Here is a 26,226-nt window from a genome sequence, read left to right as displayed (position 1 = left end):
TTATATTTTTCAAATCAGTAGATTAAAGACAATACCAGTCTTTTTTTAGAACTACAAAGTTGTAAAATTACTTACATATGTGATAAAATCTGTGGATAAACAAGTGTCTATACTTTTTTTTCTTGCTTGTACAAGAAATCCTCAAGTTTATAATCCTCAAGTAATAAGCTTTAGCAAATGCTCTTTGAAGATACTTAGCAGTATCTTCTGTCTCTGGAAATGGAATTTTTTAAAATTTCTTTCTCTTTTTCAGACCCTTTCAGCTTTGTGAGGCTATCTCATTCTAAACTTAAGTTGAAATTTTTTGTGAGACCATTTGCATTATTTAAATTTTTCAATTTGAAACCCTATATCAAGACAAACAATTGCAGTCTGCACATCGGAGACAGTTTTTAATTTGTCCACTTCTTTCCCCCCCCCCCCCCCCAAGTCCATTTAAATCTTGGGTTAGAGTATTGATTCTTCATGGTATCTTCATGGTTTTGAAACCTATGAATATGTATTTCTGATTTGATATTGTTTATTGTTAGCATTCCTAGTTAAGTATATGGCAATAATTTGGTTCGGATGGTAAGAGGTAGGTATTACAGCAGATAAATGGCAAAGTAATAGAAAAAATGAATATTTTTTCCCCACATGTAGCTTTTCTCAAGATTTAACTGAATACAAAATTTTTCCATTTGGACAAACCTTGTTTTCTTCCTTATTAATACTTTTATCTCTTTACCCACATTTTCCTGCTTCCTGATACTCCTTTACCACTGCTATGTCTTTGTGCACTCGGTTGTCCTTTTCCTTTGTAAAGTTTTGCTATGAAACAGTAATAATAAATACATTTTTCACTGATTCATCAGTTACTGCACTCTCTTTGATAGGTTGTTCCTGTTTTGGTACATCTTCTCTCAGCTATCAGCAGTGTCCGACTCTACATACCGAAAGACCTGAGGCCCATTGACAACAGGCAAAGTGTGTTAAAATCTATACAAGTAAGTTCCACTAGGCTGTGTAAGCTCTCTGCTCTGGTAGTGAGGTACTCTTGAACCCAAGACAACTTGTTCTAAAGAGATTTGTCTAAAGTTTGTGTCACATCTTCAGCTTTATTCTTAAATGGGGCGGGAAGCCACAATATATGTCAGTTTGCTTCTCCTTGTCATTTTAAACTTGATTTTGAAAACTGCTGAAACATCACATAACAAACTTACACTACTGCCTTCTGTGTCTCTATAGTTGTGCCAGCTTACTTGTAAAAGTATAGTTTATTTTACTGCTACTGATCTTACAAAAAGAATATTTAATTTCTTTTTCTGCTTTTAGGAAGTACAGAAACGATTTCCTGATGGAGTACCATTACTAGACCCTATTGATGACATGGGCATCAAAGATCAAGGACTGAAAAAAGTAATCCAAAAAGTAGAGGCATTTGAGCATAGGATGTATTCACATCCTCTTCACAATGATCCCAACTTGGAAACTGTATACACACTTTGTGAAAAAAAAGCACAGGTAAAAAAACTAAAACAAAACACTGTACCTATATCTAGCTGAAGTGAGAGACAGTAGTAGTTCCTTTTAACTTGCTTTTCTTTTTATTTGCAAAGCCCAAATAATACTTCTTAAACTAATAAGCCCAGTTAATACTTTTTAAATACAGTAAAATTATTGAATCTCACTACAGACTGGCTGAGGTGGTGTTGTACCCTTTATATTGATAGATATATGAAGTATATCTGAAAATAAAACTCTTTTAAAGTAGTCATCAGGGATTGGAAGGTTACAGAGGTGCCACTAGAGTCTTTTTCACTAAATAGGCATAGCACAGTAATACAGTATAAGTGAAGTCTTCATAGATAATTGAAATTGATCATTTTTTAATAAGCTTGTGCAAAGCTCAGTTGAATTGATGGGGCTTATTGGCTTGGGCAGTGTACCAGACAAATCCTGGGGCTGCTGCTTTCTGAGCTGACGTCCAGCCTGGAAGCAATACACTTGTTTTATGTAATCATACCCTGCTAGACTGAAACTGGTTGTGCAGAGAACTAGCTCTCATGTTTCTGTGCTGCTCCAGAAAACAGGTTCTACAGGAGTCTCATCACAGAAGTGAGGTAGTTTTGGTATGGGCAGCACAAAGTTGCATGTGGACCCGATGGACCAAGCAGAATTCTGCAAGGGTGTCTGCACTATGCACCCTGCTGTCAAGATGTTGACAGTGACTGTGATAAACTCCAAGACAGTGCAGAAGCTCTAATAGCAGAAAGTAATGCCTTTGGGTTACATTTCAGTGAATAGTTGGTTAGCTGAGACTTGGTAAAGGTCTCAGAAGATGAGTGCTTATTTCTCAACCAAAGATTTCTTTTGTGGTTTTTTAATGTGGGCTGGTTGGAGTTATTTCCCCACTCTAGGTAAACTCCTTAACTTCCCAAACTTGCCAGAGTTTTCTATGGGTAACTGGAGCTGATTTATTTTTTTTTAAAGAAATTTGTTTTAAACCTCCCTTTTAGTAGAGTTAGCTGAGTCAGTGTCAACCAGTATGTCCATATGCTGTCATTCTGAGGCCTTTATGTAAATTAAACATTATCTTGAAAACAGTTGCATCTGTTAAACCAGCAAAATGTAATTTCTCTCCTCTGACCCCTCAGATTGCTATGGATATTAAAGCAGCAAAGCGAGAACTGAAAAAAGCCAGAACTGTCTTACAAATGGATGAACTGAAATGCCGTAAGCGTGTTTTGAGAAGGCTGGGGTTTGCTACATCTTCAGATGTCATTGAGATGAAAGGACGGGTTGCTTGTGAAATCAGCAGGTAATTGGTTTCTGTGCAAAGCTATTATTGTCTTGAATACACACTTGATCATCCTGGCTCAAATTAGTAGATCATATTTAAAGTTCTGAGACAGTTAGAAGAAAGGTTCTTCAGAGACTCTGTGATCAGTGTCATGAGGGAATATACTGATTGAAGTGGGAAAGACAGCAACTTAAGGACAGAATACAATATATTTTAAAACTAAAGCATGGACATGAAAATGGCTGTTTTCTTACCCAGTTTAGGCAATAGCGTATGTTTTCATTTAATACTGTACAGTACCTGAGAGGATGGTCTCAGTTTCTGTGGTTCCACTTCCCAGGACTCTCAGTACAGTTTCTCACAGGTGTGGGTGTAACAGTGACTGTCAGCAGTTACCGAGTCACTGACAAGTTTGCAATACTGCTTGATTGCTTCCATAGGTCTGTTGGAACAAATCTATGGAAGTGATGCATTTTACTGTAATACATTTAGCAGGTACATGTATATTAAAACATGCTGTAAAGATTCCGTGGAAACTCATGAATTGGACTTTAATACTTCTAGAGTGTAACTCAGATTTTCATAGAATTACATATTTTTGAAAGTTACAGTGACTGCTGTACTCCTTGCCTTACAGATAGTTTGACAGATGCTACCTGTATTTGTTCTATATCTAGTTACTTTTTTCTCACTGCAAAATTTTATAGCAAATAGGGAAGCTCAGGATTTTATCAACTTTGTGACTTTCAGGAACTGTTTGCTGAGGAGTTACACTTTTCTTTGTAAAAAGATGGACTTTTTTTCCCACATTGTATGCATTTGCCTGATATGTCTTTATTTTACAAGCAAATTGAAGCAAGTTTGCTACGCTTTTCAGTATCTTGGAAATAATCCAGTTCAATCTTTTTTGAGCAGCAGCAATACTGATTTTAGTCCCTTTTCATAAGTTGCCTAACTCTAGTCCTTTTCAATCTACTGATGTCCTGTCTGATAAAACCTGACCAAAGCGACCATTAATACTACCTTTTATGAACTATCAGGAGAGATTCTTTGTAGTCCTGTAAGAGCTTTTAGTTTGTTTAAAATACTGTCTCACTCTGTTACGATTATCATCCCTCTTAAAAAGCTAATATATTAGAATTTGGTGTTCCCGTAAGAAAAATTAAGACGTTATTGTTTCTTACCTATATTGAGTTGCTTCACAAAATAGATTAATAGTACATAATTTTAAAATTACATTTCAGTAAGCTTCCCTAAGCTTCCTTCTCTTTCTCTTTATTTTAGTGCTGATGAACTACTCCTGACAGAAATGATGTTCAATGGTCTCTTCAATGACTTATCTGCAGAACAGGCAACTGCACTATTAAGCTGTTTTGTATTTCAAGAGAATGTAAGTTATTTCTTCAGTTCATGAATTCCAGATCTTCCTGTCTACAACAGTATTATTTATAACTCAGTTCCAGAAATCGGTCATAGCAGTACAAGCTATTACACACTTTTTATCTTTCCAAAGGTGTTTGACATGAATTCCCATTGAATTTGCCAAAAGCATTGCAGCTTCAGTGCTAAAATGTCTTTCCTCATGAATGACATACCAAAAGTTGTATGAAATTGCAGTCCTTGTACTGAATCTACCACTGTTTCCTCCTCATGCAATGAAGCAATATTAATAGATTCTCAGCATACATTCTTGTCTTTATGTATGTATACACACACACACACATCTGTATAATTTAAAATCTAGAATGATTATTTCAAAAAAGAGGCTTAACAGTCTCTGTTCCTGCACTCCAGGGTGAGGGTATCTTAAATTCTGAGACATGCCTGCCTGTGTTATGTTATTTGGACAGTACCCTTAACCTATTGATGGAAGTGGCAGTACCACATGGATATGATATCAAAAGCAGACCATATGTTATTAAAAGCAAAACCACGGACATTTAATACCAGATGCTGTCGTTTTTCCACCTACAACCTTTATAGAAGTTTAGCCTTGTCAGGAAAATACAGTAAAAATGAACTTCCATATGAAATACTACTGCAGACAGCTAGCAAGATGCATGACTTGGGTTGATTCTAAATGTGGAAAGCACATTAGCAGCAGATGCTAAGGAGTTTCTTTTGTTAGTAGACGGAATGCCAAGGTAAGCCTTTGCTAGTTAGAATATTGTGGTTCACTGAACAATAGCACATATAAACCACTTATGTTTAAGTTATTAAAAACATTTGCTTTTTATATTCTTCAAGAAAAGCTTCTAACAGTTAAAGCAATAAATGATCAGCATTTTGGCCGTTCAAAAGTATGGAAAACTAAATAGAGGGAATTTTGGAAGTATTCAGAAAGCAGGTGCTTTTTTTTCATACCATTGGCGTACTGTACAGAAAGATTTAATTTTCTGATTTAGTTTTTGGAGCAAGCACTTGGGGGAGTTCAGTAAATTTTAGTGTTTGGTAACAAGTTTGAGGAGTTTGGAATAACTTACAACAGCACTACCACACGCTGAATTTCTATTTTTGTATTTAATTTGGTGTAGAGCAAACGTGTGGGAGCGCACGAGATTATTTAAGATTATTTCTTTTTCAGTCCAGTGAAATGCCAAAACTGACAGAGCAGCTGGCAGGACCGCTTCGGCAAATGCAGGTAATCTGTGCATTAGAAATCTTTCTGAACTCAAGGTTAATATTAATGTGCGTACAGTGTGTAAGTGTAATAAGCGCACAGTGAAGACTTAATTTTGGATCATCAGTGAATTTGGCCTGGCACTGCATGTGGTTTTGCAGTGTGTAGTAATGGGTTATCTTGTTTGCAAGAAATCTTTGCCCTAATTCAGAACATGCATTTAAAAGCTTTCATAAGTTTGCTTGCTACAATGTAAGTAGTTAGCACAGGCTGCTACAATGTAAACAGTAGTTTAGTTTCTGATCTTGAATAATTTCACACTAAAAAGGAAACCTCATCCTAATAATATGGAAGTCTTTCTATTGGTTAAACAATCTGTTTAAGCATATTGTAAACTTAAAATATTTTATTTTAAAGGAGTGTGCAAGAAGAATTGCCAAGGTGTCAGCAGAAGCCAAACTGGAAATTGATGAAGAAAATTACTTAAATTCTTTCAGACCCAATCTAATGGATGTTGTGTATACATGGGCAAATGGAGCTAACTTTGCTCACATCTGCAAAATGACTGATGTCTTTGAAGGTATGTTAATCAGTTCTTCTTAAGGAGGTGTGAGACAGTAATTCTGTAACATGGAATGGTAATTCTGAATAGCCTTATAATAGATCACAAAATTCATTAACTCAAATGTATTCAAGTATCTGCATGGCTGAAGCTAAGCAGGGGACAAAATTGTTTACTGTGTAAAAAATTCATAGTTACACTGTTGATAATTTAGAATCTGTAGCAGACTTAAAGGGTATCTCTACATTTTAAGAACTTCCTATAAAACTCAGAAATCCGAAGTATTGCAACAGGAGTTAATGCTTACTTTTGCTGGTTAAAGGGGGAAACACCCTGTTGCAAATGCTTGCCATTTAGAAGTACAGCTCATGTGCTTGTCTTCATTACAGTTAAATGTTTTATTTACTTGGCAAATGGAAGGTTCCTCCTGCTATGTTAATGATGACAGAAGTGAGAGGTAACTAAGTCTGTTTCAGATGGTTCATCACAGCAGTGCAGTGCAGATATTTGGAAAGCCAAGATGTAACCTGTCATCTGCATTAATTTAGTTCCTGAAACTGGAGTACTAGAAACTGTCCCTTGAGGAAGAATACTTAGTTTTCATTATTTTAAAATTAGGATGACTTAAAGCCCAGATACTTCACAAAAAGACAAACCATTCACCTGAAGGTCAAACCAGAATGAAGAACCTAATTTCATCTTTTACTGGCTGTGTTAAAGTTGTGAAGAACAGCAGACTAGGTGCACCAGTCTTATGAGGCTGTGTGTAATGAGTGATTCTTGAAAATCCTTTTTCAGGTTGCTACTGTCACCATTGTTTTACCTCTCCAAATGCCGTTTTCTTGTCTGTATGTGCACAGTTGCAAATGGCACCCCTTAGAACCAAGGAATTCATGCATTTCTGTAATCCAATGCACAGACCCAGGAATTTTGTAAAGCAGGTTGCCTGCGAGCAACAGAAATCCTGGCAGTCTTTGATTCTGCATTCAGCAGATTCTTACTGTTGCAACGAATGTCTGAGCCTTTCATCTGATCTAGAGGTACCCTGAATAAGGGGAACACAAAAGGAGAAGCAATAGGTGGCCTATATTTTTATGTTGGCACATCTGACGATGTTGAGAATACATCAGGCAGCAATGTTTTCCATTTACCATATTTGGCCTTAGGCTAGTTGGTCAGCTTTGTCCTAGTCAACAGTGCTAGCTCCCTCAAAATTAGATCTTAGGGGCTATTTTGAGAAGTTCAGCTGTTGTGGCAGGGGTTGACGCATGACTTTTCCCTTAACTTTTAATAGGCTGGTTTTCTGTGCATTGTCCAAGAGGAAGGAAAGTACTTCAAACATCCACTGTCAGTTACGCTTACCTTAAATGCAGTGTGGTGTTGCTAAATCCCAGGGGAGTTTGCCCTGGTTAGCCAAGACATTATAGTGATTTCAAAGAAACTAAAAAACAATACACAAAAAAACCACCAACCACCCCCCCCCCGAAAACATCAAACACAAACAACGAAACACAGACCCAAACCCACAGCATCCTTATTTTGATCTTAAGTACAATTTTTCATTTTGGGTGGTGGTGCTGCCCGTTTTAGTTTTGGTAGAGGTTGTTACCATGAGGTATAGCATGATGGCTTATTAACGCTCTAAAAGGAGGTGTATTTTCCTCTTTGCCTTTTGGGCAATGTCAAATTAGCAGTCGTGAGTTGCAGCTGTTACATGGAGTCCCCCCTTCACTGTTTTGCACCAATTTTAGTAAGAACGCAGGAAATGGGCCAGCCATTAAGAGTGCATTGGAAGCCACCACTTTTTTTAAACTGTTTTTTCATCACTCCCCTCCCCACGACTTACTACAAGGGTGTTCTGAAAGACTGCTTTTCATGAGTGAGAGACTAATGTTTGGGTTTGTGCTGCTATCCAGGCTAACAGGCACTAGCAGAACTTTCCTAGACAGAAATCTTGTGTGTTGATGGCATGCTTCCACTCTCACAAGCTTTCAGATAGATGGTCTTCTGCTGTTTAATTGGTACAGATGGTCAAGTGTCTGAAACCCCTTTTGCTGCAGTTGTGAGTAGTGTGAAAGCTCGTGGTCATGGTATGTAAATGGCTGCCTTTTCAGGTTGCGCAGCGAAAGCAAGTGTGCTTGCTACAGGTGGAGCAGTTGTTGATTGGCTAATGAAATTGAGTTGTCATTAAGCTGAAATGTGTGTTGGGAAAACAGAGAAGCTTTATAAAGTTGTAGGGAAGAATGGTAAACTGAGCTAAGTATCCTACTAATCAACTCCGGATTGTTTTGTTTTGTGGAAGTAAGCATAGACAATAGCCATTTATTCCAAAAATGCAGGTTTTTTCATGCACAAAAGAAATATGTCTGCACCAGCCCCTGCTACGCTGCCTGTAAATGAGTACTCCCTGGAACAGTTGTCAGGGTTGGCCTTGAGCTGGGGCGTGCCACCACACGGTGTGGCCGTGCTCGGGGGAGCTGCTGGCAGTTCACTTGCTTTGGCTTTGCACTTTGTGTCCAAGAGACTGTGTATGGGGGTCTTATGTCATTGCAATAGGTTTTACAGACTGCTGTGTTTACACAAACTTCTTACTGTAGAAGGTGACATAGCCTACTGGTACCATATGAATGTTTTTATTTATTTTTAAGAGAGGTGTTATTTTACTTCTCACTTTCCCAACACCTTCGTAGAGTATTTCCATTTGGACAGTTTTTACTACAGGTGGTATTATGCCTTGTCTAGAGCTAGTATTTCACTGAATCGTAGAAAGGTCTAGTCCAAACTCCCCCTGTAGTGAGCGGGGACATGTTCAACTTGATCAGGTTGCTCAGAGCTTGGTCCAGCTGGACCTTGAGTGTGTCAAGGGATGGGACATCTACCACCTCTCTGGGCAACCTCTTTCTTCCTTACACTCCTGTTGCAACAGGGCCTGCTCAAGTTTGTCCGTCTTTCTTGTAAGCCCCCTATTAAGTGCTGAAAGTGCTGAAAGGCTGAGATAAGGTCTCCCTAGAGCCTTCTCTTCTTCAGGCTGAACCACCCCAGGTTGTCTCAGCCTGCCCTCATAGGCGAGATGCTCCAGCCCTCTGATTGTTTTCATGGCATTCCTCTGGATCCAAACAGGTCCATGTCTTCCCTGTGCTGAGGGCCCCTAGAGCTGGATGCAGTGCTCCAGGTGGGGTCTCACCAGAGCAGAACAGAGGGACAGAACCACCTCCCTCAAGCTGCTGGCCATGCTTCTTTTGATGTAGCCCAGGTTGCCTTCCTGGGCTGTGAGCCCATGCTGCCAGCTCATACCCAGTTTTTCATCTACCAGTACCCCCAAGTCCTTCTTAGCAGGACAGCTTTTAATCCCTTCATTCCATATTTATTGTATGGCAGTCATTTTGCACATAGTAGTTTTACACTGTAGGCATGAGATGATGCTGGAGAAAATGACCAGGCAGCATACTGTTTGCATGCTGCTAGAAAAGTGTAAGCATTAGGATCATTTTGTGTTACTTGTTACAGTGACTTGGGCTAAGCGGAGAAGTTGGGAGGTGAACATGTAACAAACTACAATGGTTATTAGTTTGCAGGGTAGGAGCCATGTCAATACTGAGCTTGTATGCATTACTGCAAGTGTGCAACCAAGTGGTCCGTAGCAGTAATGTAGATCACTTACTGCACTATCAAAAACAAAACAAAACACAAACTGTGTGTGGTGGTCCTTGAAGCAGCAACCCTGTAAATCCCTCAAACGTGTATGGTTTTTGAGGGAAGTCTCAAGGAATTACTAAACAGCTGAGAAGGTCTTAGAGGCTGTGAAGATAGAAGGAAAACAAGAACAGGAGAAGCATTTGGAGACAGTTTCAAGTAAGTACCTAATGGGAGAAATTTACTGTTAACAGAAACCAAGTGTGAGACATACAAGTATTCCTCACCATTGGATTCTAGATAAATTGAACAGGGTTGGAGAAGGAACTGTTGGCTTGCTGCCAAGTGGGCTCAAGCAACTGAATTTTTCAGTGACGTCATGGGGCAGGAGATAAAGTTTTCTCTCTTTTTGTACAGGTAGCATAATTCGTTGCATGAGAAGGCTAGAAGAATTGCTCCGTCAGATGTGTCAGGCTGCAAAAGCCATTGGAAACACAGAGTTGGAAAATAAGTTTGCAGAGGGTATGTATTTTAGTTCTACAGTATGAGAATTAATTCTAGAAAACCTATGAAAGGAAGGTGAGGGGTAGGGATGGGGCAGGGCATGAGTCAATTATTTGGTAATATAGCATCACTGCTCTCTTTCCAGGCAAGATCTGTTATAAAGTTTGACTGAAGAAGTATCATTCTGGTGACAGTTTAACCCAAGTTTATAACTGAAAATGGATGTAAAGTTACTTCTGTTTAAGACTTGTAACACTGTCTCTACTGCAGAGCATTACCTGCCTGTAACTACACTTAAAATAATGATTGTGTCAGCTACAACTGCTGGATATTAATACACTTTTCCTTTTTTAATAGGAATTACAAAAATCAAGAGAGATATTGTGTTTGCTGCAAGCCTTTACCTGTAACAGAAGGTATTTTCCAAGAACAGTACTAGGTGCACATTATGGAATAAGTTGATCAGCTTCACATGCTACTTCCGTGTCAAGTGATTTCTTTTAATAGTGTGTATTTAAAACCACAGTTGCTTCAACAAGGCATGTACAAACAGCAGTGTATGTAATATAACTGTTACCACATTTCCAATAAAAATTTACAGTTTGGGTAGCTTTTTTTGTTTAAGCAAGAGCTTGAACCAACAGAAACTTAAAGTTTAGATATACAATAAATGTGGTAGATGTTACTATATACAGGTAAAGTGAGCATTCAAGAGTAGCAGCAGTCCCTTAAAGGCATTTACTTATATTACATAGACTTGTGAAATTGTTTTCCTTTCAGAGGGCAAGACAGGTGAGGTGGGGGTCATTCTTCATGGTTGATGATTGCTGCCAAAGTGATTTCCATTTGTTGGAGTCTCATGTAGGGTTGTATGGGAATCTTCTTTTGGTTGAAATGTACATCCTCTTACTTTGAAGAAGTCAGACACGTATACAACCTAAGTGAAGAGATCAGTGGTAAGCCTCTGCACTTGTAAGTCTTTGAAACAGTGGGTAAATGCTTTTGCAGAAGGTAAATTCCATGATCAAAACTAATAAAGAAGTTCAAGTACATTAAAAATAAGAAAATTGCTAGGAAGTCTCGTATAAAATTCAGTGTTCCCTGTTCTTTCAGCAGCTTTTTCTCCAGCTGTTACCCCCCTCCCATTGACCACTTCATCACTGTTACTGTGTTAACTGCTCTAACTGCCTTCTCAGGCACTGCTTCATTACAAAAGCCACAGTTTGTACCACTCTAAATGAAGGAGCAAGATATGCTGGCTGAGAGCCCACACTGCATGTATGGTTATATTTATTCTGTTACTTATTTAGGACAGGAGACCTTGTGCTTTAGCTGAGGAACTGTTCTCTGGAGTATCACTCTCACTTCCATTTCTTTAAAAGCTGGTAAAACCAAGCTTGGATTTCTCTCCTTGGCAAGATTCAGAGCAGCTCCCTTCCCAATACATGCATCTCACCTACACCTCCAGCATCTGTAAGGCCAATTCTACCTACATTATCCTTTCCTGAATTCCTTTGAACATACCAACGCAATTGCTTCACAGCTACCAACTAGGAGACAAATGAGACAAGTGCTTCGATCCAATTCTGCAGCTTGCTGTCATCGCACTGCCCACTTCGGTCATACTAGTAGACCTGCTAGGTACAATGCTGCCTGAAGTACAATAATTGAGAAGCCTTTTCTCATGATCCCTTCCTACATCACCTTTTCCCCTCCCACAGCAAACCTCAGACCTGCAGAACAGTTTAGGGCAGCAGAAGAAACCACCTTTCATGCCAAGGGCTAGCTGATGACCTGACATGCTGCTTTAGCTACATACTAGATTGAGTTTTTCAATTTAGTGCTCCTTTTGCAGTTACTGCCCCAGCGTGCTCTTACCTCCACTTTGTTTCTGGAGGGGGACTCTTCAGTTCCTTCAGATTAAGGGTTTTGTTTAGTGGGGTTTATTTTCAAAAATTATTTCCTCACCTTTCAACTCTGTTCACTGTAATGTCACCTTCTACTCCTTACATTGCAAAGCACCTCTAAGATATCCTCTCAGTCATCCAGCATCCTTCACTAAACTTGTTTCCCCAAAAGTGCCTTCAGCTCTCCAGTCCCTGATGTTTCTCATACCTGGCAGTCCTCTTAGAAAATGAGATTTTAAAAAAACAAGGGGTAGTACTATGTTTTAATCAACATGCAGCCATTTAGTTAACAGCTAACGCAGCATTTAGGCTTTCCCAGAGTTGCTCCAGGATTTGTTCTGATCATTGATCGCAACAAATAAACAAAGCTTTGTCTTGAAAATGAACTGTACCCTTCTGACTTTCAGCAGAGAAAGTGTTTTTCTTGGAGGTGGCTCTTCCCAGTGAGCCTCAGTTCTTGGTAACTGATTTCTTCAGTAGGACCTAAATTAGCTCATGTCTCTAAAGTCAGTCTCTCTGGTCAGTCCCTTCCCAGGGCTGAATCATCTGTGGCACCCTAATGACAGGCAGCACAACACTGTGTCAACAAGGCTGGCAGCTTTCAGTTTAGCTGATTCTCTTCTCCTTGGGATAGCTTTTCACTCCTCAGTGCAGCTAAGCTTCACATGCTAGTTGTTGTGAACAGCTTTTTAGCACGCAAAATGCACACAAGAAATAATGAACAGTTTTAGTTTCCCATCAGACTGAAAAAACAGGCTGTAGAAGCTGGCAGACACTTTCATGCTGTCCTTATCCTTAAAGGCCTTTTGGGGTTTTTGTTTTGCCCTGCTTACCTCATACAGTTTGTTCTCCTTTGCTGCTGTACTTGAGATGTAGAATTTGGCTGGAAGCAAAAGGTATGGCTATATAAAGGCCCACATAGTTTTGCAGTTGACTATTTCCATCTCAGTAGTTTTACAAGCTTTTGAGCAGGAACAATTTCATACTACTTCACAGCTAAAACAGCCCTTTATCTCATCGTTGGCCAGAGTCTGCCTCACTCCACAAAGTACTATTGCTACACTCAGTTCAAGGAGTTGTTTCCCCTCTCCAGGAATTTTTGAAGCATTAGAGACAAGTCTGCTTTCCTCTGAAGAAATCCTGCAATTCTAAGGTGCTGTTTATAAAAAAGCAGCGATCCCAGACACACACACAGACTCACAGGCACAGACACATACCCCTCCACCCCCCAGGGGTAAGGAAGGAATTACTTACAATGAGCACAGCTACCACCGCTCCCTGAATGAGTCCTGTTAAAACATCACTCCAGTGATGCTTGTAATCAGAAACACGTGACAGACCCACATAGATAGATGCAGCAATAAGACCAAATTGTATAGTAGGACGTACAAGTCTTGCCCAGTCTCCTTTCATTCTAGCCTGAAGGTAAAGCTAAAACAAAAAGAAAATTTTATAAAATGCAATAAATAAAGTTGAAATTCATGTGAAAACACGATAACATCCACAAATGTTCCCAGTGCTATCTCTCACAAGTATACTATGATGGAGTTTGATAGTCAAGTGTTGGGTCTTTATCTTCTTATATAAAACTACATATCATCATGTAGACACTTTGTTGTGACAAATGAGAATTTTTATTATAAAGGTACCGGTAATGAGAGCCACTCAAGGATTCAAAAGAATCTAGTGGAACTCTAACTAGTATTGCACTCTTGTATTAACTATAGGCAAGACTTGTATTTAAAAAAGCTGACGACCATCCAAATTTATAGTCTTCCAAATGAAGGGAGCTCCGCCCTTGCTCTGAGCGGGAAGACCATTAACATTTTTAGTAAAGTTTATATATACTATCTCAATTCCAGTCACCTTTAGTATTATCAGCTTTTAGCGTAATATTCCATCTGTAGTGAAGTGTCAGAATGAACCTGATATGATCAATAATGTCTAGGGTCACATTCCTCAGTTGTCGCTGCTGTATTTCACCAAGCTCCATCTGTTCCTAGTCCTTTTGAGCTGCACGTTAACCATGTTACTGCTCTGGTAAGCAAATGGGTATGGGATTTGCACTTCACGTACTTTTTCTCTCCCCTCAGCTCTATTTATGTTGTGTGTATCTATGCTTTTGTCATTCTCTCAAATTCACAGTATTTAACTCTGTTACTTTCCCTCTAATCTGAGACCCTCCTTTTGTCTCCTCTGGTCTGTCTAGGACAGAGACCTCTTATTTCAGCTCTAAGAGGAGCTTCTCCAAATCCACCGTGTAAACAATCATTGAACTTATTCTGGAACTTGATCCTGTCGCCAAAAAAGGCACCATAGTTACCGTGTTTATGGAGAACAACAATACAGTTGAAATGTTAAATTTAACTTCCAAGTGTGTCTTTTCAGTACCATCTAGGAACTTCAGCTTGAGTACAGAATCTTAATTGTGAGTCTTGTGGAACAGTAGAAGCTAACTAAAACACAGGCTTCAGGCACTAAGACAGCACACAACTTCTGGTAAATCCCTCCACTGCAGACTTCAAAAGCCATGGCTACCTTTTAGAAGCATTACATTTACAATGTAAATACAGGCATAGAGCATGCACTGTATGTGCAAAGGTGCTACTTCCCAAAGTTAAACATTTGGGGAATGGTTTGTTGGTTTCTCTTTGAGAACTTGCATCATAATTTTGGCATGCTGACTTCTCAGCTATAAATGGAGCATCAAAAAGATCAACCCTATCCATAACCGGTTTTCTTTAATAGCGAGGTCAGGGTGAAATCAGATTCTGAAGAAGCTACAGCTAAGCCTGAAGTGGAAAATAATTTCCCCCCTCAAGTGGTGGGCACTGCATACTTCTGGGGACCTTAATTTCACCAGTAGTGAAAATACTGCTTAGCCACTTAAAACAAGTTTTGTTAAAAGAACTGTGTAACAAGTATTTTTTTAACAGTCTTATGTACTACTTCTGGATTTACCAACAGCAGACCCGAACGCTACCAGAGTGCCAAATGGAGCAGAGGTGGGTCCAAGGAGCACACGCTGGCAGCCTAAGAGCTGTGTAACAATTCCATGCTGACTGTTCTCACCTCTTTCTGTATTCCCACTAAACTCTTAAGGCAGCTAAAAACACCTTGTTGTATTTTTTTTCCCGTGTAAGCATTTCTGGTCATTGGCAAAAAAGCATAGCTGTATTAAGATAAGTGGGAAACCAGGTTTACTTCTGAACAGAGGAAGAAAGTGAGGCAAGACACACAAAAAGCAAGCTTGGAAAGGTACAACCCACAACACTAAATGACCAGTAAAACAGTCTTTGAATGTGCCTTACGCAGCATGTATTCAGATTTTCTTTCTGCTTGAAAAGCAACAAACAAGAAACTTGGATTTAACATCTATGTGAAGACTTCATTTCTATACTAAGAGTAATTGCCAGTCTTAAAAAAAGATCTGAAGCTGCTTTATCACCTGCAGAACACATGCAGTTGGCTACAGGCTTCAATTACAGCTGCTTCTTCATACCACCACCTACTCCAGTAGCTGCGCAGGAAATACCCAAAGCCCTTCTTGCACCTTCTACCAGAAGGATTTGTATTATTGTAGAACTACGTGTGAGAAGGGTAAGAAATCATACCACAGGTAAGCATTAGTGTGACTGATCACTGCTGTATTTAATTTCAGAAGTAGCAGCTGTTCTGGTTAACAATTGTTTTTTTCAGGGTTTGATGATGTTCAGCTGACAGTAATTGCTTATTAACCAGCTGCTGCAATAGCAAATTCTATGTTATTTTTAAGCAGGGAACTTCAAAATGACACTGCTTTTCATAGGCTCAGGCAGTCAGGCTCCCCTGCAAAGACTCCTATGACTACCCATGACTCACTCTTAGACAACAGCAACATGTTTGGCTGAAACAGGCCAGTGGGACCCCACAGAGCAGCCAAAGAGAATAAGGAGCTTTTGCCATATAATTCCACTGAATATAAACCCAACGTTGATACTAGAAGTATGGCCAATAGTGTGAGTCCTTATATAGCATGATATGCACATTATAGAAATGTCCTGGCATTACACTGCATTAACACTTAGTACTGTTCTGACCCTGTTGACTAACACAAGACTACTTCAGACTATTTAGAGAGCACCCCTCCCAGTATGCACAGCATGCCTCACGCCTCGGGCCCTGGGTAGGGAGTCGGGCAGGGATTTGTTTCATTTACAGCTGACTTCAAAGCAAAGAAAGGAATATGCTTTACAAGTGTAACTTGAAGTCTACAGAAGCAGCAGGAACTTCAGGAAACATCATCTGGTTAATACTGGTGTCATGCCCCTTACCAGCATTTCACTTGTTGCTAGGAAATACATTTATGAGCCGATGAGCAGAGTAGGAGCAGCTGGAGCTGTTCTGGTAGCAATGCACTCCCCTAGGAGTGACAGCTATTTGACCATGCTAGCTTCCCTGCTATCCTGTTTCTGAGCATCTGTCTGATGCATCATCAGTAATATCATTCAGCTACGATGTATTTCTTTTCACTCCTCCATCCTGCTGTTTCTCATGTTTATGTTCTTTCTTTTTAAAGTGCACAGATGAGTTTCTATGAAGCTTTATTGTAATGGGATTAAATAATCTCCCAGCTTTTTTCCCTTCCTAGCTAATGTCTATAATGAAAATATGTTCTCTACACCACACACATCCTGAACAAAAATTTCTTCTTAATCTATGGTCTAGTACTTTATTTCTAAAAATAAACACAGGAATGAAGAGAAACTCACAGCCACTTTGTGGCTTCTTGCAAGAAGCCACAGACATGAATGGAAGGGTCTCTGCAACTGGAAAATTATTTCCTGCTCATAATGTTTCTAGCATAGCTTTCAAGTATTTGCTCTTCCACAAAAGCAGTATTAGTATACACACACATACGCCTGCCTACCTAATTTTAAAGTACAGCGACATTATTTCCTAGATGGACTTTTGGAGGTGTAACCATGCGACTTCACAAGAAAATTTCCTTTCTTGCGAACATCTCACATCCCCACCTTAAGGGCACAAAGTTTACCAAAACCTGCTGACTCCACAAACCAAGGCCATATTTCAGATACTTAGTTTCAATACTTAAAACTCCTCTGGCATATTTTCTTTAATACCTTCCTGGATTTCCTCCAAAAATCACAAAATGTTTTACCTGTTGAAGTATGGGAAATCCTCCTGCACTTTTAGTCCTCCTTCAAGAATGGAAGTCAAAAAGAAGATAGTTCTGGTATAAGTTTTACTTGCACCAATTGATTTGTTCTGTCAGTTTGAAAATTTATTTTCTTCAATAGAATTTTGTGTTTCCCAATACCAAAAGGCCCTAGTAAGTGCATTTCCTACAGGTGTCCTGTTCTGTCCCAAGGAACAGAAGCACACTTTTCCTTTTGGAAATGTACCTATTTTCCCTCTTGTTTTTGTCTCCTCAATCCTAATACACCCACAGCATTGCACAGGTTTTCATGGAGAGTGCTCCCCCATGACACAGGGAACTGCAAACGCTTCTCAGTTTGTCTAAGTAGTAAGAGTCTGGAGGAGAAACAAAAGGTGCAGAAATTCTGTTTTCTTACAAAATCAGCTCTACCTTAGGAGACCACAGCAGCCTATACAAGTTTTGAGAGAGAGCGCAAGTAAATGGCATTTTACTTAACATTTACCATCAGTCATGTCTAACTTGGGTTTCATGGCATCTGCCCGAGCATTAAGAAAATCCCTGTGGCATTACTGTCTTGCTCGTAAGAGGCACAAGATCCTACTAAAGTTATAATTAGTATTTGGATCCAGTATTGACTACAGTTAGAAAAGCTCATACTTCGACACAAGTCCGCTGGCCCAAAAAGACCCCCAGGAGCCACAAACAGTAATGAGCTCTGTGGAAATCCACCATAAGGATTCATCCCAAACCAAGAACCTCTGAAACAGGAATGTATCAGCCACCTCAAGTGTGTGTACACATGTACGTGGTTGGCTTTGGGATTTCTGTGGTGGAGGGAGGGGATGTGGAGGTACTGTGTTTTGGTGGTTTTGTTAATGAGGCAGGGGTGGAAGGAAGCAGAGAAACACAGGAAGCACCAGTGCTTGAAAGTATTCAGAAAAAGCAGCCTCAGAGTAACTAGTATGATAGAAGATGAGGCAAAATTCTCCAGGAGACCTAGCGTTAGGGACAAAGGCTGAGAATCCAGCCACATTTGTAGAAATGGAATTTTACTATCCTATGGGTATTCCAAGGTCATCCTTACCAGACACAATCCCCCGCAATCCTAAGATTGTGAAGTCTTCCATGAGGAAGATGAATAGATGCACACAGCACCGACGTAACTATCCACCCTCCATCAGTAAATGAGTATCATTGTCTTTCGGTGAGGAGAGGGGACCTCCAGTAACCACAGTGCTACACACTGCTACAAGACACAGTGTGCACCTGAGTATCTTTGATATGAGCAGTTATTCAAACAATACCCTCCAAGATAATCAAAGAGTAGAGACACCCTGAATTCTTGCACAGTATTATGATACAACAGAAAATGAATTTTAGACAGATGGGATGATCTGCCATCTCCCCGTTCCAGTCCTGCTCAACAATCCAGCAGTACAGAACAAGACACCTCTGCCCTGCTCAGACTAGGCAACAGGAGAAAAAAGTCCTTCAGAGATCTTCCAAGATTTCTACTTCTTCTGGGAGGGTTTGCAGAATAGCTCTTCCCTTTCTGCATGTTCTAGGAAGCCTTAGAGATTCCTTTGTATAAAAGCTAGTTTGTACAAAAGTTGTTAAACATGTATCAGCTAGCACAAGCTCTGGAATTCAAGGTAAATGTAAGAAATCCAGGAAGGAGTTTTTTTTAAAAAAAAAAAAACCAACAAACAAAATCGCACTGCTGAGCACAAAACAATGGCCAAGAGCCACAAGATGTGCTGAGAAATAACCAGTCATATACAATCTTGCGTTTATGCAAATATTACATAGAAATGCAACAGCTTGTTCCATATCTGTAAGCACTGTATCTATGAATAAGCACAGAACTCTTACACATCAACCAACAAGACACTGCCTGCAAACTAGAAATCAACATGCAGTTTGTTTCACATGGAGTTTGATGTTAATATGGATAATGTCTTGCCCATGTGATTTTAAACACAACAGGCTCACTTCCAAGCAGAAAGCTATTACAAGAGCACTCCAGAGATGTAGCAAAATTCAGTAGTCACTCATGAGCTTTGGTTCTTAGAAGAACCCAAAATATCAAAAGCTTATTCTGCCTTTTTAATGAAATCTTTTCCTAACAAAACCTTTCTTGGTATATCCGCAATGTTATCTATTTGTCAGTTGCATTTTGATTGGGCAGAAAACAAAGGAAAATAACATTTCAGAATTAATTTTTCCCCTTATGGCTGAAGGTTTGCAGTTACTTCAGGATGGAGGTATATCCAGGCTGCTGTTCAGAGGAATGGTCTATCCCTTATACTGTTAACCAATTATTCCTGCTGACTCCCCTGTGTCAGCTCCAATGCAAGCTGTATTAAGTGGAAAAAAATGACCAGACTCGGGAGAAAAGGCAGAATATGTATAGTCTGGCCTCTTAGATAGCTGCATGCTGCTGTCACAAGGCAATTGATGTGCAAAAGCTGCCTCCTGTGCATTGGGGAAAAGTCCCGTTGGTTAGAAGGAACAGCTCAACTCTCAATTCAATATCAGAAGTACAATCAATCTACTCTGTACAGACATTTCCCACTGGGCAAGTAATGCTTTCGGGTTTTTTAATTCTCCAGCTTCAACTTAGCTGTATATTGCAGAAATAATTGTTTATTGACATCATTTTGGCATACAGCAGGACAAACAGTAACATGTTACTCCACTGCAAATGCTAACACTTGGCTCTTTTCTGATGAGAAGAGATCTAAATGCATTGCTGCTACTTTAAATATATTTCTGTTGTCTATCCAGCTATAGAAACCTTAGCTACAAGAATGTAAGCACTGCAAGGTATTGCTCTCAGCTCAGTCCTACACAAGCCAATTCACAATAATCTCATCACTACTGACAGCTGTAACCCCCAAGCAAACTATGAGAAATTGTTTTGCTTTGCTCACTTACTATTGCAAAGTCTAAACACCAGTATTAAGAATACTAGGAGCATATAAAAGTAAAAGCACAAGCATCTCCATGCCTGAGCCTCACAGCATGACCAGTTACCCTTTATTTTTTCATCTCTGCTTCAAGTAAGATGCTTGGTACTACTCAGAGCTACAGCCAAATGAAACATTGATCTGTAACAAACATCTTTTCATTAGGTTTTGAAGACTAGGTAGTCCTCAGCTTTCCTTAGAGTGTTCTGCCCACCTAACCATTCCTAAATGATACTGACTAGAGCTACAGAAAATAAATACTGCCATGCAAACAGACACACCTAAAATACTGTGTTAATGGCTCCCAGGCTCTTACTTGGGTAGTTTCACTCAACCTCCAATCCCAACATAAACAATTAAAGAGACTTCAAGAGCGAAGTACAAAAAGCAGCTTAAAACCCACTTTCACTTGTGTCTGACCTATGATCTCTGCAAAAGAAGGTTGTCAGCCCAGGTCACCAAAATATCAGTCACCCTCACATTGTCACATAATTCCCTACGTCCTTGAACACACAAGGTGTTATTACCTCATGAACTTTGGGAAAGCTGGAGAGCTACTCAAGTTACATTGTGCAAGGATGCATCACCCCATTTCATCCCAAGTCTAAGCAACACAAACACGTTGCCACCCCCAGAATAGCACGGCAGCTTGGCTGGGTCTCTGCAGCCCTGTTCTTCATCCCGGGTTGGGTGCAGGCAGGGAGGTGCCTGGGCCAGCTACAGCCAAGATTTACTCCATGACAGCAACCCAATCCTCAGGGCCACGCTCATTTCTGCCTGCTGCAACAGCTGCAGTGGGGTCAGTCTTGCCACTGAATACAGCATGCATTTAGCATTTTAATTTACAATAGCTTTCAGACATTATTTTTTTAAAAAAAAAAGCTGAAACAAACCCTTATGATTAAGTGCAGCACCCCCCTCTAGGGGAAGGGCGCTAGTTTGGTCGCACAGACATTGCTAGCAAAGGTAGCTACACCTGCCCTCCCATTCTCCAAGCCAAGATAAAACGGCTGTGTTGACACATGAGAGACTGTGCCAGCTCTTTAACTATGAAAGGAAAGGAGCAGCAGAGGGAAGGAATTGACAGAGACAATTTGGGATCCAGCACGTGTTATTAGGTCACTGGGTTCCCATGTAGTGCTGCAGCTCAAACTCCCTCTCATTTCCACATGAAGTTGTTGGCAAAAGCATCCCAGAGATAACAGCTCTGTCTGGACCCAAACCAACCCACCTAGCTCTGCCAAATGAATCTCAAAATACATTCTCCACCACAATGTCCTGGCCTGACAGTCTGCAAGCAGACTTTTTTCTTTTTCACTCCCTTTGTTTAAATAACTTTTAAAAGCTTGACTGCCACACACATGGAAAGTGAACACTGCTCCTGCAGGAAACTTAAGAAAGACAGTATTAACTGTAAATGCTGAGGAACACAGGCTATTCGTATCCCCCTAGAAAGACATGAGCCCAAATTACATACCAGCTATTTCCTTTCCTGAAGTTAAAAAGTCCTGCTCTCCAATGCTGTTGCACAAACCAAAAGGCAAACTAGGGAGAAATGCTTCAAATTCCCAGATATGTGCTTGCTTAGACTATTCATTTTGAACAGTTCACATGGCATCATATTCTTTCATGTTTCTTCAGCTCTTTTAAATTCAAGTTACACAATTTCCATTTGTAACTTTAAGCTTTTCAACTTCTATCCTTCCTTCAGAAATATGTATATAGCTCCTGAAGCAAGAAAATGGAAATACAAAATCCCTGCTTCCACAGTAATGAAGCCTCCAAAATACGAAGGCATTAAAGCCACAACATCCTGAAGAGCTGAACTTTTGAAAAAAAAAAGCCCACCCATACAGCCACACCCATAAGTTTTTGTCAACTACTTTACACATTAAACATAAAGCCTCAGCTGTCAGGTGTTTCCATGTACCACCCTCACTATAAGCTGGGACACGCAGCACAGGATTAACTTCAAAATTAGTCTTCTTCTGCCAATACCTGTGAAGTCATGCAGCAAGGACTGATACACAGTTCCCACTCAGACTTAAGGAATTCCTCAAGTCAAAGTTTTAAAGCAACTAAAAAATTTGAAGATGCCGATGAACCACTTCACATTAATTTTTAATCCATCATGTGCAAAAGCACAGAACAGAAGAAATTCTCCTTTGAGGAGCTGAAGCTGCAGAAAATTTCACTACTTTGCCTTGTATTTTGCAAGGAGGCTTTATTTAAGCTATACTCTTGCATCTCCCATTTCCCAGTTGCAGTGTTTGTGCCATCTGTGGCAGAGGTCATTTACCCTTCGACTCCCCCAAAGTATTTCCACATTTTTTTAAATGTATAAGCTTTACAGAATTGGAGACTCAATCATAAATTATTTAGGTTGCAAAAGACCCTTAACAGAGTCCAACTATTAACCTAACACTGCCAAGTCCAACACTAAACCATGCCCCTAAGTACCACATCTACACTGTCTTTAAAAAATCTCCAGGGATGGTGACTCCACCACCTCTCTGGGCAGCCTGTCCCAGTGCTTGACCACCCTTTCATTGAAAGGAATGTTTCCTAATGCCCAGTCTAACACTCCCCTGGTGCAACTTGAGGCTTGAAACTTGAGGTTTCATCCTGTCCTGTCACTGGTTACTTGGGAGAAGAGTCCAACACCCACCTCACTACAGCCTCCTGTCAGGTAGCTGTAGAGAGCAGTAAGGTCCTCCCTGAGCCTCCTCCAGGCTAAACAATCCTAGTTCCCTCAGTTGCTCCTCCTAAGACTTGTGCTCTACAGAATCATGGCTTCTCCTGGCAGTACATGTTTTCAGCAAATAACATTTAAGACTGTGCTTTCTGCAGTATGTACGCATGGCAGAGTCCTCCAGTTCCTCCAGAAGCCAGCACACTAGTACCTGGTTATAATTAATACTGCTTATGAGTTAATACCACACATTAACAATTCTGTCTGTTTTATGACTCAGTCCACAGCTGGAGTAAGTCTGCAAAGAGCAGATAAAGTCAGCACCAGAGTTCAGTTAAACAGCTTATCAAGTGCTGCAGGTTTGGTTTAGCCAGTGGCAGCACTCTGCCTTGCCATGTGGGCAAGGGGGAGGGTTAGAAAGCAGTTTTTCCTCACTTTCCTGCAGCAGTCTGTTTTGGTTTTAGTGCTTTTTGGTTTTGGTTTGTTTGTTTCTTTTCAATAAAAGGACCACTTTCATTGCGAAGGTTGGTATGCAGCAATGCTGTGTTAACCAGCAAGGCAAAAACATCCTGCACAGGAGCCATAAACCTTCTTCAGGTGTCCCTGTGAAGGTCTCCCAGCAGTTTCTGGATGAATAATCTTATTACAGGGCAGAAAAAAGTAGAAGTCTAATCTCCACAAAGCCTCTTACTTGTTTGTACTGGGCAACAGCTCAGCCAGAGACAAGACAAGAAATTAGGGTGCAGGAATAGATGAAGAAAGCCGCCTCCTCCAGTAAGGGTTCTAAGCTGCTCCTTGACAAGTTTACTGAATAACAAACTGATCTCCAATAAAACACTTGGTGTTAAACATTAGAATTTGTTGAAGACATTCATACCCTCTGGTTTAAGTGAGCAAAGTGAAGCCATGTTGTCTCAGTTTCTACAGGAATCCGTGTCAATATGACACAAATATGAGACAAGAACATGTGTCTCAAGCAGCCTGCTGAGCCACAGCAAATTTTACTTCATTGCTGAACCAGGACTGACACAAGCTCTGGATTTACAGCATTTCAAAGCGGCACACAGAAGATGGATTTGGCTTCCACTGTCCCAGTTCTCCTACAAGCACAAGCTGCTAAGGGTGAAGCTCACATACACAAAGCCCCAGGAGAGGTAAGGTTCATAGCTGCCTGTCCAAGAACTCTCCACACAAGCTCCTTTGCATAGACTAAATAAATTAATAAAAATAAAAGAAGCCACAGGCAACTAAAGAAAGTAGCTTCATGTGGGTTGAATAATGCTGTCTTCAAGACAGAATTCTTGACTTTCTTGCCAAAGGCTGCATTTTTTCCTAGTAGGTTAAACAAGGTCTGAAATCCAAACTGTTCAGCACATCTATTATATTGTATTCTGCTAAAGGTGGTCTCAGTATCACAGCAAGCAGGGGTGGGGGTTGGGGGGAGGACAGGACAGGCAGCCAGGGCACACACAGGTTTTAATTAACAGATGCAAGGTTTGAAAATAGCAACTCCCTTCTCCCAGTCTGTACCAGCTGGCAAGTTCCCCTGACCACCACCATTTCCCCAGGCAGCATCAAGCAGAACTCTCCATACACGTATACATGACAGAGGTAAAAGTTCAGACAGATTCAGAGCCCTGCCAAATGACTGTAATCCAGTCAGTATAGATTATAAACCATACACATTGCTACACACCTAGAGATATAAAGAAATCTGGCTAAGTCGGTGCTTCCAAGAGATGGCAGTTAAAACATTCTCACATAGCTCAACAAAACCATGCTCAGAGAAGGTTTGGCTGAACCCAAAGGAACAAATCAGTATTAGGTTGCTATACAGCAGTATTTGCTCCACTGTACTATGGAAATGGTGGTTTCATTTTTGAAATCACATGAAAAGTGGATCTATGTATTTTGGAGACTGCCAGTCACAGTGAGCAAGTAAAGACACTATTTAAGAAAAAAAAAGGCTGAAGCTGGCACTATATTCTAGTCAAAACCAGGACATAATATTAGTATTTACATCAGAGAGACAGATAAGAGAGGGAGGAGGAACTAAAGAGGTTTAGCCATAAACAAACTGCAATAATGGATCCAAACTTAACACCAGGCTTCAGAAAAAGCTTTATTTTGAAATGAGACACACAATACTGAAAAGCCACTCCATTCTGTATGTGGTTGGAGGGTTTTTCAGTTTAGTTTGTATAATCCATCTGCTCACTGTGGATGCTATACTATTGCCAAGAGACAGAGCAAAATAAATTAGAAATGCAATCAAAATGAGAACGCAAGTTGAATCTGAGCTCTGTGAAGATCCTGGTACGTATGTATTATGTTAGCAATTTATATCCAGGATTAGAGCTTAGTTTTACAACTACATTAACAAATGTACAGAGTTGTTTAATACCTTCTATGTTACAAACTGGCAGAGGGAGAACAACCAGATCAATGTTTCAGTGTTACAAAGGTTATTGTAGGAATGAAGAAAATTTGCCCGAGCTGTCTTGGAACAATTTGAACTGAAATATATTATGCTCCAATTGAAACATTAGTTGATTGATCTTATAATTAGTATTTACTTCCACAGACAGACGTCTCCTTGCTTCCCTCAATCTGCTTCCTTGCCCCAACAAGTTAAGAAGAAATTAAAAGACTTGAAATTCAAGTTGATCTGCTGTTTTGTGCTTATGGGCCCACCTACTTTTGATCAGAGTTTAAGTTTAATTTTTTTGGGTTTAAGTAGGCTTTACATGTTTCATTGTCAGACATCTTATTATATATATTTTTATATGGCTTACAGTACTTCCAATATAACCAAATGTAAGTAGCAGCATGTTATTCCAAACCCACGGTTCACCAGAGTCATTTTAGACATGACACACAAGTCAGCTACCATATTAAGTGTTTTTAAGCATACTGAACAGTTCTACTTCTTGTCCCAGTATCAGTGTTGCTCCCTATTAACTCCTACTTAGAGATCTTCATTTATCTCAGAGAAGCATCCTACAAAAATAGTATTCGTTATACAAAGTGGCCAAGGAAATATTTCAATTTTTGTACTAGTTAACTAACAGACTTTTTGTTGCCGTTTAGATGGAAAGAGCATACTTACTGCTAGGAAGAGCATGCAGTACATTGAGAACGAAGAATGGCCAGAGTAAAATGATAGTCTGGAAGAGAAGAGAGCAGAATACCCATTACTTTTCTTTTGCAGCACTCAGTGTACAGTGATGCTGATTTATCTCACACAAGGGAACTGGTAAAATGCAAACATCTCCATTCTTTTTCTTCAAGGAGGCTATCTAGGCACAACAGTCATCACAAATATCCAGCAATAGGTTTTGACAAACAGCACAGGCTTCACTTCTCAGCAGCTATCCTATTCCAGCATTATGCGGA

At 40.0% G+C, this 26,226-nt stretch overlaps 2 protein-coding genes across 3 annotated transcripts in view; one reads left to right on the top strand and one right to left on the bottom strand.

Annotated features, from left to right (window-relative positions):
* The window catches only part of MTREX (Mtr4 exosome RNA helicase), a 49,435-nt gene extending 38,725 nt beyond the window's left edge, over positions 1–10,710 (top strand). The window contains exons 20-27 of the mRNA XM_005241989.4: positions 876–986; positions 1,315–1,503; positions 2,637–2,800; positions 4,067–4,172; positions 5,367–5,423; positions 5,820–5,982; positions 10,015–10,119; positions 10,459–10,710. Coding sequence (XP_005242046.1) covers positions 876–986; positions 1,315–1,503; positions 2,637–2,800; positions 4,067–4,172; positions 5,367–5,423; positions 5,820–5,982; positions 10,015–10,119; positions 10,459–10,511 — 948 coding nt within the window. The 3' untranslated portion in view covers positions 10,512–10,710. The remainder of the gene's footprint in view (positions 1–875; positions 987–1,314; positions 1,504–2,636; positions 2,801–4,066; positions 4,173–5,366; positions 5,424–5,819; positions 5,983–10,014; positions 10,120–10,458) is intronic.
* PLPP1 (phospholipid phosphatase 1) overlaps positions 10,581–26,226 on the bottom strand; it is a 67,909-nt gene continuing 52,263 nt past the window's right edge. For both annotated transcript variants that reach the window (XM_055791524.1, XM_055791525.1), the window contains exons 4-6: positions 25,940–25,997; positions 13,263–13,439; positions 10,581–11,038 (exon numbers count right to left, since the gene is read on the bottom strand). In XM_055791524.1, the coding sequence (XP_055647499.1) occupies positions 10,913–11,038; positions 13,263–13,439; positions 25,940–25,997 (361 nt within the window). In that variant the 3' untranslated portion in view covers positions 10,581–10,912. The remainder of the gene's footprint in view (positions 11,039–13,262; positions 13,440–25,939; positions 25,998–26,226) is intronic.

This window comes from Falco peregrinus, chromosome Z, assembly GCF_023634155.1.
Source record: "Falco peregrinus isolate bFalPer1 chromosome Z, bFalPer1.pri, whole genome shotgun sequence".
In the NCBI taxonomy this organism is placed as follows: domain Eukaryota; kingdom Metazoa; phylum Chordata; class Aves; order Falconiformes; family Falconidae; genus Falco; species Falco peregrinus.
The sequence above is the reverse complement of the archived record's forward strand: the minus strand, read 5'-3'. Positions and strand labels throughout refer to the sequence as shown.